Genomic DNA, 16,569 nt, shown 5'->3' on the forward strand with positions numbered 1-16,569 from the left:
TCCTCAGGCCAGGCAGGGGGCTCACCCTGGCCGAGCTGACGGTGGTGGAGGTGCCGTGGCTGCCTGTGGACGAGCCCGTGTCGCTGTAGGAGACCAGGGAGTAGGTGTCCCCGGCCCCAGGGCCCGGCGGCTGACGTGCTTTCATGGACTCGATCTCCCGCCTCAGCACCAGGTGGTCAAAGCGGTCCAGGTCTTGTGGGGAGATGGTGCCTCTTACCTCAGAGAGGACAGCAAACTGGAGGTGGGGACAAGAGAGGCACTCAGCAGAGCACGGGCACCAGTGTCCCTAGTCCTCTCAAGTGGCCTGCCTGAACCTTCTAGGGCTCCCCAGTACCTTCAGGAGAAAGTCCAAACACACACCTTTGGGCAGACGCAGCCCGGCCTCCTCTGACCCCGCTTCCCTGCCTCGTCCTCCTCCTCAGCATAAACGCACATGACCGTACGTCCCTGAAGACGCCATGCTGTCCAGGCCACGAGGCCCCTGGCTGGTCCCTTCCACCCCAGCACCCTCCCCCTCCAGACCATGTCTCCCGGGAGCCGCGAGCTTGCCGGGGGGGCTGCCTTGGTCATCGGTCTCTGTCTGCAGCTCAGTGGGGCCCAACTCCTGGGAGGCTGGGGGTAAGGAGTGGGGACAAGGAGGCAGGTCACCTTGGCGTGGGTGTTGAGCAGCTCGAACAGGGCCATGACGAGGGCCTCCACGGAGACGCTGCCGCGGCGGTACTCGTCCAGGTAGTAGGTCATGGTGGCGCGCTCCTGCTCCGACAGCAGGTGCCGGGCCTGTTCCTCCAGCAGCACTCGGGTCTGGTTCCCCAGGCTGCTCAGCGTCACCTGGGAGCCGGCTGGGCCCTTATAGAATCCTGGCTGGAAGACAGGAAGGTGGAGGCCTGGGACTCTGCAGACGGGGGCCAGAGGCCCGGCCCAGCCGCAGTGCCCCTCCGTGGTCTCTGCACACCCAGGCACCCGGACAAACCCCACTGTGTGACCTGATCCGGGCAGAGCCGCACAGCACACGTCATCCCACTCAGTCAGGCGCTGTCACCAGGTTCCCCTTTCCTCCTCCAGGTCTCACCGGCCCCCCAGGGACACTGGGGACACCATTAGTGTCTGTATTTCTACAATGTAACTCAGGTCCTCACCATCCCTCCGCCACTGTCTCCCCGTCACCAGCTGAGCTCAGCGCTGGTCCCTGGTCTTCACTATCACCTGCTCAGAGCAGCTGGAACAACCCTGTCACCATGTCACTCCCTGCTTAAAAGGCTTTCAGGAACTTCCCAGGACTCCAGGTCAGAAGCCATACCTCTTGTCATGGCCCAGAACACCCCGCGGGACCTGCCATCCTGCCTGCTGTCCTCTTGTTCCCCGTCCAAGCCTGCTCCCTGCCTCCGGGCTCGGGCACTGCTGCTCCCCGAACTGGGTCACAGCCCTCCTCCGCCCATCTGAGTTGGAGCCTCATCTGCTGCTCGCTCTCTCTCTCTCTCTCTCTCTCTCTCTCTCTCTCTCGACCCCACCTCCTTGCCTTCATGGTGCCAGGCATCCTTTCTAACCAGGCATTTGTTTGAAGGTTTGCTTTGTTCTTTGACTTCCTGGGTGTCACCCCCAGGGTGGCAAGGGGCCTGGTCTGCTCTGTCCCCTACTGTTAACCCAGGCACCCGGGCAGGGCCTGGATCCTCCAGGGAGACAGCCACGCCGGCTGAACTGTCTTGGGTGCAGAGCTGCTCAGCACACTCTGCCTCGCCCAGAGCTGAGAAGAAGCCCAAGCCCCCACCCTACCTTGTTGGTCCCTTCTGTTGTGACATCCCCTGGAAACCTGTGGAGAAAGACAGCCGTCTTCAGCTGCCCGTCTGAGCAGATGGCCAGGCCCAGCCAGGGCCAGGAAGGGTGGAGCTTTGGAGCCACACACTCATGGCCCCCGAGTGCCGCTGGCCAGTTTGGGGGCTACTCAGTGAACCCCAGACAGATGGGCAGCTTCCAGCCCCCCCTCAACAACATGGGCAGTACTGCCAACCCCATGCCAGGTGGACTCCTGCGCTGTCTCTGCCCCTGTGGGGCCAAGCGCTCCCAGCTCAGCATCTGGGAGCCACAGAGCTTGAAATAACAGCTGGAGAAGGCTCAAGGCCAGGACAGGGGGACGATTGAATTGGAGCTCCCAGGCAACCGCAGGGGCGGCTCAGCTCCAGCCCATGTTTTCGGGAGGGGTGGGGAGCGTGGTAAAGAAGGCTCAAGTTGCCATCTTCCTAACACTTCCTCATTTTTAATAGGCAGAAATTCAGATTTTTATGTGAACCCTGATGTCTTTTTAAACAACAACAACGACAACTACAACAAAAACCAACATTATGCAAGGGAAAGAAAGGAAAGGAGAGGATGCTCTGGGGTGTATCTGTCCAGGGGGCCACTGGCCACCAGGCTGAGACATCGGATGAAGACCCAAGGTGACATGTCACATTATTAGCCACTCTGCAGCCACCTGGCAACTGTCCCTCTGGTATGACTTCCGGGTTCACCCTTAACTCCTGGTATTCTCACTGGTAGACCTGGGGTGGGGGCAGGGTCAGTTTTCAGATGAAGGAACTGAAACCCAGGAAAGTGTCACAGGCTTTGTCTGACAGCAAATGAAGAGCTGGTCCTGCGTCTCAGCTGTCCACCGGGAAACTAAGGCCGGGGTCAGGAGTTTGCCCAGAGCCACGGCCTGAAAATAAAAGGGACCCTGGTGCGGGGAGGCCCGTCCCAGCTCCAGCTCCGAGAGCGGCCAGCGGCCGGGGCCAGGGACGTCCTGACTGGGAAACCGCGCGGGGTCCCCGCGCCCCGAGTGCGCGTGCGCAGAGGCCAGACCCTGCCGAGTTGGTGGCGCTCTCCCCAATCCGGGAACTGGCGATCCACTTGGTCTCGTCCACTGTGGTGCGGGCGTGCGGCAGCCTCCCGACGTCCTTCACGGTCAAGATGAGGTGCCGAGACGACTTGAGCAGCTTGACCGCCTCGTCGTGCAGGATGGTGAGGAAGCTCCGCCCGTTGGCCTCCAGGATCTGGTCCCCAACCTGTCAAGACCCGCACACAACAGTCACCTGGGCTGTTTGCAGGACAGTGACTCAGGCTGGGGGCTTCACAGCTCTATCCCAATTCTCTGGCCCGCCTTCCAAGGAGGTGGTCCAGGCAGGCTCAGAGAGGTGTGGGCATGCCTGAGGGTCACACAGCAAGGAAGGGCAAAGCTGGCTGCCAATTCCAAGCCTGAGCCCAGAATCCTGATAGGAGAGGGGGCACCTGCCCAAGCTAGCAAGGATTTGAGGGGCAGATCTGCAGCCCCCAAAGTCTCCTTTTGTGGAAACGAGTCATTTTCAGACTAGGACAGGGGTGGGGTGGGTTAAGGCAAGAGGGGTGAAGGCAGACTGCAGTATTTCCCTTATACATTTATACACTGTTGAGCCAACTAGGCCTTCCCTGAAAAAATGTGTGTGTGTGTGTGTGTAGAACAACGAGCCAGCAGTTTCATTTTGTGATGTGGAAGAAACCACATTTTTAATGAAAGCATTTAAAAAATAAAGGCAGAAAACCTAACCTTCTGATAAAAACTGTGTGACAAAACCAGAAGAGGCTGGTGTGTGGGGGAAGGGGCTGCCCGGGGTCCCCACACCCTGGCCCAGGGCACCCAGACGCTGATCATGGCTGGTGCCCCCGCCTGTCGGCAGCCCGTGGTTGACTCCTGGTGTTGCACCAGCATTTTTCAAAGTAAGATCTGGACGAGGGCAGCCAAGCAGCCCCAGAGGAGCGGAGATGTAGGACCTGGCTAGAACCGGCTCCCTGGGCCCGCTTCCCAGGGCTGGTCTGCAGTGCACGCCCAGCACCCACAGACAGTACTGCTCCCCTCCTGTGCCACACGCCGTGCTGGGATGCCACCTGCTCCTGCCGATGCTGCTTACAGGTCGGAAGCAGACCCAGTTTGTGCCATAATTGAGTCTGCATCAGCGTCTCTGCTCTGGATTCCCAGGGCTCCCTCCCGCACAGCAGCGGGATTCAATGAAAAGTCATCGAAGGAATAAAAGTGATCCTGGTCTTGGAAGGGGTCCTGTGGCCCTGGTGTGGGAGATTAAACACCCGAGAAAAGTGGAGGCCACACAGACAGCAAGTTTTATTTAAGAGGGAGACAGAGACAGAGAGAGAGAGAAGGGGCCCAGAGCTGGGTGCCCGAGGGCGTGGGTGTGTCTTGCTCCTTTATAGACTCCCAGAATCCCCCTTTAAGCCTCTACTCCCTTTCTTCTCTAGCAACCCAGTGATGACCAGCCCTCATCTCTCTATGCTGACTGCCAGGCCTTCCGCCCCTGCCTCTGTTTTTGTTAGGAATGTGACATTTCCTGTCCCCTCTGGCCAGGCAGGACGGCAGGCAGATGGCTTTTTGGCAAAGAAAGCATGTAGGGAGCCAGTACAGTGGGCTCACCTTAGAGAATCACTCTCTCAACCTCGAGTTCTCACCATCCTCAGCTGTCTGTCCCCCTATAAAAGGACCCTCCTTCCCATCCGCTCCTAGGTCCAGACCATCCCTGCCCCAGTCCAGCAGGGACAGGCACATTCACCGCCGTGTCTGTCCCTTTCCATGACTCTCCTTACTTAGAGTCCCCAGCACCCTACGGAGTAGTTTTGTCCTACTCTTGATTCACTAGAGAGACACAGGCCCAGGGAGCTTCTAGCCTTACCCACAAAGCGTGGGACCGGAAGCCTTTCTGATTTCGGAAGTTCGGGCTTGGAGATGGTTGCACAGACTTTCCTGATTGAGAACCTGTGAGGTCTGAAGTGCTCTGAAATCGGAGACCTTTGGGGCATCATTCAGGGTCTGTGGGGTTTCAGAGGACTTCAGAGAGTCCAAGGGCACTCAACCCATGAAGAGGAGTGGTAGTGAAGAGGAGGGGCGGATGCAGGCCAGGTCGGGTGGCCCCAAGGCCTCTGCTTCCTGCTACTGAGCCGCTGCCAGGCGCTGGCTGGTCTGAAACCCACCGTCCCGCCACCCTTCCCCACCCTGCCTGCCGCAGCCACATCTGAAACCCTGACCCTTCCACAGCTCCGCCCTCTGAGCAGCTCCTTTAGCAAATCCACCCTGTTGGTCCCCTCTCCTGGGTCCCCCTGCCACCTGCTGACCCCTAGGTTCCTGAGGTGGTCCCCTCCTCACGGTGCATTTACATCTAAACTGGCCACAGACACAGGGCCAGATGGATTTCATCCACTTCTTGCTTTTGTGACATCCCTCCCACTTAAAAATGTCCCACGACCTCCCACATCCAGGACACAGCAGAGTGCTACGGTCACGGGTGTCACGCCCAAGACCTGGGTTTCCTTCTGGGCTCTGCTACTCGCAGGCCAGGCCGTGTGACTGCTGTGTCCTCAGGGGCTTTGGCGCTTCATTTGCCTCAGGGGTGAAGATGGGGTCCCTGTCCAAGAGCAGCCTTCACCAGCGTCACCAGCGTCACCAGCGCTCAACTTTCCATGACAGAAGCCACAGCTGGCCCCCATGTCTACAGCTCTTCCTCCCCTCCATCTCCCGGGCACCCTGTGGAGACGCCCAGGCCCATCGCTTGGGAAGAGCTTCAGAGAACCCAGAGCTTGGCCCAGGCGCTCGCTAAGGGCTTTTGCACCAAGGTGTGGATCCGCCAGCCCAGCCTTGCCCGCTCCTGGCGTCCCTCCCCATCGTCCTCCTCTGAAGCTCAGAGAGAAGCTACGGCCAAGGTCAGCTTCCCCAGGGACGCGGCCTGCCTGGGATGGAGGGGAAGCTCACTTCCAGCAGGGCCTCTCGCACCAATCCCCGTGAGGCCGCCCCCGGGGGCAGCTCCACCTCTGGTCTCCGCACCCTGGGTGGCCGCCACCCCTGCTCAGAGCCCCAGCCACGGGGGCATTTCTCACCCACCCAAGTGCTTTGTTTTCCTAAGTATCTCCCTCAATAGCTTTGGCTTTTGTTGAGCTGAGGGAATCAATTTTAATCTTCCTTTAATACATTTTATTTCATCCCAGCAGCTTAATTAAAGGAAACTCATGTCTGAGAGGCCAGATACATAGGAGCATCCTGTGAGCCAGGCCAGGGGGAGGGGAGGGAGGGGACAACTCAGTGCCTCCAGCATCTAGGAGGCCGGGAGAAGGTTGCAGAAACATATAGGCTGCCCAGTTAAACCTGCGTTTCAGATAAACAGCAAACCTTTTAAAATCCGTGTGTCCCAACCATTGCACAGGACAGACACGCAGTAAAACAAGTGCTCATCCTTTGTCTGAAATTCAAATTTCCATGTTCACCTTATTCGTTTATTACCTAAATCGGGCAGTTCTGGGGTAAGGGTGCCGTCATAGAACCAGAGGCTCCTGATGGGGGGCGGGGAGGAGTGGCACCTGCCATTTCTGCAGCCTAAGCCCCCGTGAGTCACCGGCAACCCCCAGCTCAGCTGCACGCTGTGCGCTGCTGTCCGTGAAATCCCCTCTCTGTGGTGCTGGTCACGCTCTTCCTGCCTGTTAGTAAGTCCATCCCCGCAGGACAGGGCAGATGCTGCGCGGGGCTCTGTGCCACCATCTGGGGACAGCCCTGGAGAGTGGATGGCCGTCTGCCCTGCTGGGGACACCTGAGCCCACTCCCCGTCTCCTCCCAGCCCCTGCTGTCCCGTCTCCCCCAGGCCCAGGTGGGTCTGGTTTGGGGGCTCCCCACGCCCTCCCCAGCACCCGATGCAGTGTCCGGCGGCCACAAAGCCTTCCCAGCAGAATGGGTAGGTCCCTGCTGCTCACAGCGGCCCCACAGGGTCAGCAGGGCATGGAGATCTGTCCCTGTGACACTGTGACATCGTAGCCAGGTGGTGCCACACAGCCCTCATGCAGACCGGAGTCTCACTGTTCTCTGAGGTGGTGTGACAGGCCATCGCTTCCCAGGGAGCTGTGAGAAGCCACGGGAGGCCCCAGCCCAGGGCTCGAGACACGGGGACTCACCATGGCTCTTCATCCACATCCCATCCAGAGGAGAAGGGTTCAGAGATGTCCAGTGGCTTGTTTAAGGTCACACAGCAACTGAATAAATGAGCCAGCCCCGGGAGCCCACCCTCCCCGCCCTCTTCCTGCACCCGTGCCACCTCTCTCCAGCCCAGCGCAGGCAGCAGGAGGTGTTCAGAGACTGGTGAAGGGTGGGGGAGACCGGTTCCCGTTCCGTTTGCTTCCTCTTTCCTTTGGGTTATGCCACGTGAAGCTGGGGTCTTTTTCTTTCCCAGAGAAAACCCAAGAGCTCTTTGTTCCCTGAAAGGAGACTTTTCCTTACCCCCCAAGCCAACTAGGGTGAGGTGACCCGGATACACCAGGTGGAGGATGAAGAGGTGCAGATGCACCTGCTGGGGCCATCCCGGGGGTCTCCTGTAGATGGGGGACGAGGCCCAAAATGTACGGGGACACGTGGAGGGGACCTCAAGGCCGGGCCCCAGGGCTGACCAATGAGCACTCACACCCCCACCCCAGGACTCTCGGGGACAGGACGCGCTACGGCGAGGACAGACAGGTGCCAGGTGCCATCGCGGGCCTGACACTGCTCAGTCGCTGCGGGTGCTGCGGGGAGAGCAGAGGAGGATGAATGGATAACGGTGGCTCTCTCTTATCTGTCACCATGGATGTCCTATTGATCTCCGTGACGCAGGAGAGGAGGCCGACCACGGCGCGCCCTTCATCTCACAGCAGAGCCAAGAGCCCTTCGTCACCCACAGCCGCGGGTGACAGGCTGGTGTTCCAAAGCCGAGCGGCCAACAGCCCTGGACCTGGCCGTCCACCAGGAGGCTGGGGATTCACATCGCTAGGTCAGCGGCAGTGACCAGTGCCCAGCCAGTCTCCAGGAGGCCCCAGGAAGATGAGTTTTGATTCTAAAACCTCTTCCCTCAAAATGGGAACGAGACTACCCCCTGTGCAGACTGCAGGAGAGGCCCCGACCCAGGAGTCTGGGTCTACATCTAGACCTTGCCACTTATTTGCTGTAGGACCTTGGGGCATTTACTTAACCTCTCTGTGCCTCAGTTACCTCCTCTGGAAAATGGAGATAATATTAGGACCTACTCACAGGTGAATTAATACTTTTACTCTATCCCAACACCTAAATTGGAACATAATAGATGCTCAACAAATATCTGCTGAATGGACACATATAAAGCACATTAAAGAGGACCCAAGCTGGACGCGGTGGCTCATGCTTGGGAGGCCAAGGCAGGAGGACCGCAAAGCCGGCCTCAGCAACTTATAGAGGCCTTGCCTCAAAAAGAAAAGGGGCTGGGGATGTGGCTCAGTGGTTGAGCACCTCTGGGATCAATCCCCAGTACCAAAACAAACAAAAAGAGTACCTAACATACAACAGGTGCTCAATAAATGTTAACTGCATTTTTAGAAAAGCATGCTTTCCCAGAAGCTGCCCACTGACCACTCACCAACCAAACCTGCCGTCCTACCTCCTTGGGTCTCAAGGCCACACCCACCTCCCCTCCTTCCATCTTCAGCTGACCCCCACATGCACCACACCGTGAAGTACAGATTCTGTTACCCCATCTTGCAGATGAGGAGGCTGAAGCCAGGAGGGGAGGTGACGAGACCTGGGAGGTGGCCTATGTTCCACCAGCCAGCAAAGTCCCTGCTCAAACAGATACCAAAGTCCCCTTTAAGAAAAGCCAACTGCTCTTCCAGTACCTCTTAGCCTGCTTGGCCCTGGGCTTTGGGCCATGCACACAGTAGGTGCTGTATTCCTGGGTGGTGATGGGAACTGAAAACAGACTAGAAAGAAGAAACCGTGGCCCGTGGACGGCAGCAGCTCTGAGCGCCCCCTGCACACAGAGGCTGCTGGAGAGAGGTCTGCCCACACCACCAGATCCACCAGGTGCTGAGCCGGGCCAGGACCCTTCCTCTTGGGACGCTGGCTGAGCCAGCCACACCGGGAGGGCACCTGTCCCTGGCCTCCTTCCCCGCCGTGCCGAGGCTGCAGTGAGACGGACTCCGTGGCTCCAGCCAAGGACCCGGCATCACCTCAGTGAAAATTAAAATTCTATTAAAGAGGGTTTTTTTTTTTTTTTTTGCAATTATGAATCTTTAATGGTTTTCCTTGTCAGGTATAAAAGTTTAATGGGTTTTTTTTTTTCCCCTTTCGGTACAAGTGAACGATGCAGTTTTAATGAGACAACATCAGTTTTTCCCAACAGTTCAGAAGTCAGTAAACCTCTCCCATGTTTAAATAAATAAAAACAAGAAGATCAAGACGCATGTCGACAAGGTTCCTGGGCAAGCTCCCGGCCAGCGCTGGGCCGGGGGACTTCTGAGTGGCCCTCGGAGGCTCAGCGCTCTCCCGAGGCAGAATCTGGCCAGAAATACCAAGGTCAGCCGGCAGAGCCCCGCTTGACCACCTCCAGTACAGGGCCCTGCGCTTCCTAGCTCCTTCTCTGACGTGGCAGATGGCTGTCAGCCCTTCCTGACATGGGCACCCTCCTCGAAGGCCTGCTCTAACCCCCCAGGTGGTCAGTGGGAAAAGGCTTGCCCAAGGTTGGACCAGAGTCAAGTTCACAGCCAGACGGGCGAGAGGTTGTTCTGAGTTCTCCAACAGGGAAATCTAGGTCCCACAGTAAACATCAAGGAGTCACAGGGTCAAACCCAGGACAAATAAGAACCTGCAACCCGAGCACCTCACTGGGACCAGCCACCTGGTAAAATTCAGTTCTAAACCTAGCACCAAACCAGGCACGCAAGGCTTCCTGTTTTAATAGAGAGCTCAGTGAGACTCAGAGAGGGGAAGTCACTTGCCCAGGGACACCCAGCACACAAGTAGCAAAGCAGGATGAACCCAGCCTGGCTGCTCTTCTGAGCCCCAGACTTGCACCTGCCACCCAACACGTCAACTCAGATGACTGAGGTACCTCAGGCCAGCGCTGTCCGAAGAACTTTCTGAAATATAATGGAAATGTTCTCTACCTGCTCTGTCCCAGAGAGTAGCCACTGAGATTGAAGCTTAAATTAATTTAAACTAAATGACATTAACTTCCGTTGTCACACTAGCCAGAGGTGAACGAGAGCTGCCTGCGGTGGACCTTCCCCTTCTGCCTGCCCAGGCCTCCTCCAGGGCCCCCCATTCTGGGGCTCAAGCCCAAACCTTCAAAGCCCCTGGGTCCACCCTCAGGCCACTTGCCTTCCACAAGGGCCCTGGCCCCGCCCTCTCCGTTAGCTCACTGGCCTCCGCCATCCTCACTTGCTGGGCCGGCCACCACCTCGGAGGTTTCCTCTCTCCCCACCCACCCAACATCTGCCTCGGGTGGCCCAGGGATTGAGTTAAAGCTCCTCCCCCACTGGCTGGGGCCTGAGCTCCCTGTGCCATCTCCCGGTCCCCCCAGCCACCGCTCAGCTCACTGACCACAGTGCCATCCCACCAGGAGGCCTTTGCAGATGCTGTTCCTCTCCCCAAATGCGTTTCTCTCTGTTCTTTGCCTGGATAACGTCCACTCAACTTCAGCTCCTGGCTCTCAGGATACGTCCTCCGAGGCAGGTGTCACTGATGCCCCTCGGTACCTGCCACTTGAGACCATGCTGGAATGTAAGGGCTGAGCTCAAAGCCAGGCTGCTGCATCCCCAATGAATGGCGCTCAGAAGCATTGGACAAATACCTGGGTCCCCAAACAGATGAACAGACCGTTCCGTGCACGGAGCGGCAGGGACAGGGAAGCAGGCCGTCCCTGTGGACAGGCAGGACGGTCCAGGCTCTGTGAAGGTGGGTCCTGCGAGGCAGGGTGGGTGCCTGCGGCCCAGCCCACAGAACGCAGCTGGGAAAGGGCATGCGATTTTTCCTGCAGCCAGAGCAGAGGAAGGGAAGGGAAGCCCCATTTGCCATGTGCACAGAGTGACAAGGCCCTTGGGAGGAGCGAGCGGTGGCATCAACTGTGTGCAGAGACTTTCACCACCCCGGAGCGCTCCAAGGGGCCCCGACAAAGGGAGAAACGCCCTGTTGTTGGAAGGGGCTCGGCATCGCCCAGAAGCCAGTTCTCTGAGCTCCTCTATAAATCCAACTTGTGAGTTAAACAAGAGGAACAGCAGGAGCTGCTCTCAGATACGGCAACACAAATGTTCATGCAAAACAAAAAAAAGAACCAACGTGCATGGAGCCAGCTAGACTGCACCTCGCTAAGGAGCAGGAGGTACTGGATACAAGAATCTGTGACCAAGACGCCTGCGAAGCTCCCCGCACACAGACGATCCTGTCAGGAGACGCAGCGCTTAGGACCCTGATCTGATCGCCACACACTGTGTGCACATTTGGACCGTCGGGCCGCCGTGCCCCGTCAGGATGTACCAATATCACGTCTCAGTGTAAAAGGACACAAGAAAAAGAGGCTCATCGCTAAGGAAGAAGGCCAGGCTGAAGAGCCAGCTCAGCCTGCAGGGCCAGCCCTGTGACATTCAGGATGCAAACAGCATAAAGATCAGCGGTTGCCTGGGGCTGGGGCTGGGGGTGGGGGTATGTGGGACGAGGGGAATTTAGGGAGGTGAAACTGGGCTACGATGCTGGGATGCTGGGTCGGTGGCAGGCACCTGCGCGTGCGTTTATCAAACACAGAACTGGAGCCTGGCTGTGATCCAGCAGCTCTGGCAGCGGAGGCAGGAGGACTGCAGGTTCAAGACCAGCCTCAGCAGCTTAGCTGAAGCCCTAAGCCGCTCAGTGAGACCCTCTCTCTACTCTTTTTTTATTTTTTGGTGGTGCTGGGATTGAACCCAGGGCCTTGTGCCTGCGAGGCAAGCACTCTACCAACTGAGCTCTAGCCCCAGCCCCTGGTACCCTGTCTCTACATAAAGAACACAAGGGCTGGGGATGCGGCTCCGTGGTTAAGCACCCCTGGGTTCAGTCCCTGGTACCAATCCCCACAGAACTGTGAACCGGGTGTAAACCACAGCTGGGGCTTAACAATGCTATCCACACTGGTCGGTGTCGGTAGCCAACGTAGCCCTCCTACTCGGCTGACGCGGGAGGTTAGCAGCAGGGGCGACTCTGTGACTCTGTGCAGGAAGGGCGGGGGGAGCCGAGCAAGATGGGGACTCCCGTTCCGTCTGCTCAACTTTTCTGTACACCGAAAACTGCTCTGAAAATACATCGATCATTATCTTTTAAATAAAAATGCTATTTTTTAGAAATAACTTTAAAATAAAAAATATAAATAATTAAATATTATTATTTGTGAACAAGAGTGATTTTTTGGATCTAAACATCTGCGTGAAGGGCTCTGCAGACCCGAGGAGGGAGGAGTCACAGCAGGAGCACGCGGGGCCTGAAGCCAGTCCCTGCGCCCCCCCAGCAGCTCTGACCATGAGCCACACAGTGGCACAGACTGGAGTCAGGCCCAAGGACACAGGGAAGTGTGGCATGTGACAAACCCCGTGGCAAAGACAGGCTTTTTAGTACGCAGGGCTGGGGCCACCACGGAGTCACTTACAGAAAGAGAACATCTCCCGCCTCCGAGAGAATCAACCCCGATCAGATCCGGCTCTGAAAGCGCTCGCGATGTTACGGGGAAAGTGGACCCGTCCCTCCGTTCCCTGGGTACCCAGGCAGGGTTTTCAGCTAGTGCTCAGGTTCAAAGAAAGAGCGAGGTTCATCGCGATACAAGGAAACTTTTGAAAAAACTGACCACCATGTAATGGACCCGTGTGCACCCCCTACCCTAACCCTAATGAGACTGTGGTTGGGGGGTGATAGATGTCACCAAGGCCATCAGGGTGGGGCCCTGACCCAAGAGGGCAGGTGCCTTGTAAGAGGAAGAGACACCAGAGTTCCCGCTCAGCCCCTGGGGACACAGTGAGAAGGCTGCTCCGGCCTCCCTGCCTCCAGCCTGGGGAACCAGGACGTCTATCATCCACGCCGCCCTGAGGTGGCCTGAGAGCCTGTGCTGACGGGCACCGCAGAGAACATGTGCCGTGGATACCACAGACAGAGGCTCCTCGGCCTTCATCTAGGAGGGATTCTTCAATATTATGGAGAATAAATCGAAAACACTGATGGAGAGAAGATAGGGAAAGATATGAACAAGTTACAAAAAAAAAAAAAGACAAAAAATGATCCTTAAACATGAAAAGATGTTCAAGTTGACTTATGGTATGAGAATTGCAAAATAAAGCTACAAGAAGATACCACTCCTCACCTTTCAGATTGGAAAAAAATTTAAACTTGACCGTCCTCATCAGCCACAGGGAACAGCAGGCTCAGACATGCGGAGGGGGGGGATTCGGGGTGGAACAATACTTATGGAATCCATTTTCTCGATATGTACCATGAAGATATACTTCCAAAAGCAAGAAAATGCATAAACACATGGTTATTCATTGCAGCATTGCTTTTTTTTAACGTTTATTTTTTAGTTGTACACAATACCTTTACTTTGTTCATTTATTTTCATGTGGTGCTGAGGATTGAACCCAGGGCCTCACATGTGCTAGGTGAACGCTCTAACGCTGAGCCACAACCCCAGCCCCACAGCATTGCTTTTAATAGCAAAATTTTGAAAATAACCTAAATGTCCATTCAGATAATGGTTAGGTAAAATGTGGTAGAACCATACATTGGAGTACTATACAGCTGTTGAGAAAGAATGGCAAAGATCTGTGGGTATTGACATAATTGCCAAGATAGTATGTTGTACAATTATATCCAAAAAGTACCTAGAGCATGCTTCTTTTTATATAAGAACTAAGGAAAAGTATAGCTGAAACTGCTTATTTTTGTAAAAAGAAGCCAGAGAGAAAACCCAGAAACTCATTTCTTTGGTGGCCTGTACTGAGCAGGGGAGAGTGGGTGGGAAGGGAAGCCCCAGCCCTCTGAGAGTTGCCTTATGTCTGGCTTTTTTGAGTTGCTCAGAAAGTAAGATTAAATCAATAAAGCCGAGGGGAAGCCCTATCGAATTCCAGCAGAAATAAGTGAACCGGTTTCAGATAAATCACACAACGACAATAAAGGGGAAGTGAAATAACGCATCCAACTCTGGGAGCGCTCTGGTGGGGATCGAATGCCAGCAAACCTCCCCCCAGCAGGCTTCCTTTCACAGCAGCATGCACGTGGCAACCCAGAACGGCTTGTGTGTCTTGTCAAATTGAGCCCATGAGTGGCTGTGTTGAGGGGGGATCTTGACCTCTCGCTGTCAAAGAAATGGGAGGAGGCGGGAAGGAGGCCCAGGTCACACTCGGGGAGGAGGCCTCGGGGGAACGAGCTTTACACAGACACGGAACTGCATGCACTTCATGTGTGTGTTCATGTGCACACGCGTGGTACAGGATGAGGTTACGAGCATGAGACATGCAGGCGGGTTGGCAGACGCGCCCCTCCGAGCCTGGTCCACTCAGAGGCCTGCAAGTCGTGACGGCCCAGCAGCCAGGAGCCCACGGAGCCTGCACATCCTGACTTCTCCGGGAGCATCAAAATCAACAGTGGTGACGGTGAATCATAACTAATAAAGCCAGGGTGCCTGGGCACGTGCTGACACTAAATGGCCAGCCAGGGGACAGGCTCCTCCGTGGGAAACGCTGACCGAGTTCTCACATTTTCTGAATCAGGGAAATCTTTAGGTAAAGATGGACAAGGAACACGGTATTCAGAGCCTCAAAATATCTCCGACAAATCAGATCCTGATTACAGGACGGAAAACAATGATTTCAGAGCCCAGAAACCTGGCAGCATTATTTACTCCAGCGATCAAGGTCACCCTCCCTCATAACAGATGTGGCGGGACCCAGCAAAGACCCCGCACCCTGGCTGGGGTGTCCCTGCCAAAACGCAGACCCTGCCCCCACCTCGTCCCAGGAAGTGTCAGACCACCCAGAGGGAGGGACATTTGACAACAGAAGGAGCCAGCATTCTCCACAGGTGTCAGTGTCCCGCACGGTGAAGAAAGTGCTCCAAGTTAAATGACACTCAGCGGTCACTGGAGCCAACCGCAGGCGTGATCCTGGGTTTGCTCCTGGGCCAGAGGAAGAGCTTCTGTTAAAGGACGGCACTGGGACAAGTGACAAGACCCAGACGTCTGTGCACCAGGCAGATGGTGGCACAGCAGCTGAATTCCCTGATTTGATGGCTGTTGTGCGATCGTGTTAACCGGATGTCCCTGTTCTTGGGGCAGAAAGGGTACTGAAGTATTTGGGATCAAAGGGCATGGAGATGTACAACTTCAATGCAGGGGGGAGGGGAGAGTGGTGACAAATGGGAAGGGTGATAAGGCCGGTGTGGCCCATCTCTAAACAGCGGTGAACCCGGTGGAGGCACACAGAGGTTCTCAGCAGCTCCTTGGCAACGCTTTGGAAGACTGAGAGCCCTTCAAAGAAAAGCACTTGAAGCAAATCCTCCCAGGCCGTGTTGGGCAGCAGCAGGGCACTGAAGACAAGAGTGGGTTTCATGTCTATACTTCACGGTCAGTAAAAAGGATGACGTGAACCTGCCCTTCCAAATAGGCTAGCCTCCTCCAGCTGTCACCAGGAAGCCAGCAATGCCAGTGACGCCAATACCAGATGGTGGAGACCATTAGATAAGACCCGAGTGCCTCCCCAGGGTCGGAGCCAGAACAGGTACAGGCAGTACCGCATGCACCGTATAAGTAACCGATAGCTGCTGTAACAAATTACCACTACCTTAGTGACTTAAAGCAACACAACTTATTTTCTCATAGATCTAAAGGTCAGAAGTCTGATATAGATTCCATTAGGCTAGAATCAAGATGTCAGAATGGCTGGGTTCCTTTCTGGACAGTCTTGGGGACAATCCATTTCCTTGCCTTTTCCAGGCTTTTAGAGATGGCCCACATTCCTAGGCGGGTGACCCCTTCCTCCCTCTCCAGAGCTGGCGTCCTCTAGCCAAGTCTTTCTCACACGGCGGGATCTTGAGTTCTTTCTGAATCCCCGCTCCACTTGGAAGAGCCCTTGGGATTATACTGGATCCACCAGGTTAATCAGGATCACCTCCCCAGCCCCAGGCAGCCAAGCTGCAACCTAATTCTACCTCTGTGACATCACCAAACGTATTCCCAGGTTCTGGAGATTGGGGTATAGATGATTTGGGGATCTCTTATTTTGCCTCCCACATCTGAGGTGCCAAAGCCTGGTAGACACTCATGGTTAGCCAAGGAGAGCTGAACACAGAAGGCTTCCATGGCCCCACCTGGGTGAGGGAGGGGTTCAATCCCTGCCAAGGTTGCTGGAGCACCCCTTGGTGACAACTTGCTTAGGGACATTGGACAAAATGACGTGAAAAACATTTGCAATGTTACTTCTAGAAATTAACCCCAAGCAAATAATCATGCATAAGCAAAAGAGGTTTTTATGCATAAGCAGAAAGAGTTTGAACCCCCCTCCTAAACGTGGAGGAATTAGAGAATAGTCACATACGGTATCGCATATCCATACAGCGATGGCTGTCATTACATTCAAAACATTGTTATTGAACATGTAAGGACATAAAATGATTTCTTCCAATCAAACTTTTAAAAAAACTATAAAACCAACATCAGTCATAGTACAAGTACTCAAGTGGTAAAAATTAGTGTGGACTGACTGTAAAAAGCTCTCCCAACCCCAACAACACCC

At 55.5% G+C, this 16,569-nt stretch overlaps 1 protein-coding gene across 4 annotated transcripts in view; it reads right to left on the reverse strand.

Moving 5' to 3' along the window:
* Window positions 1-16,569, reverse strand: part of Whrn (whirlin) — an 83,957-nt gene that overhangs the window by 16,207 nt on the left and 51,181 nt on the right. For 3 of the 4 annotated variants that reach the window (XM_026393348.2, XM_026393347.2, XM_026393345.2), the window contains exons 4-7: window positions 2,833-3,035; window positions 1,771-1,807; window positions 649-861; window positions 26-235 (exon numbers count right to left, since the gene is read on the reverse strand). In XM_026393348.2, the coding sequence (XP_026249133.2) occupies window positions 26-235; window positions 649-861; window positions 1,771-1,807; window positions 2,833-3,035 (663 nt within the window). Of the gene's footprint in view, window positions 1-25; window positions 236-648; window positions 862-1,770; window positions 1,811-2,823; window positions 3,036-16,569 lie in introns of all 4 variants that reach the window. The other variant, XM_026393346.2, reaches the window with a different exon arrangement.

The sequence above is a fragment of the Urocitellus parryii genome, chromosome 4, assembly GCF_045843805.1.
Source record: "Urocitellus parryii isolate mUroPar1 chromosome 4, mUroPar1.hap1, whole genome shotgun sequence".
Lineage (NCBI taxonomy): Eukaryota > Metazoa > Chordata > Mammalia > Rodentia > Sciuridae > Urocitellus > Urocitellus parryii.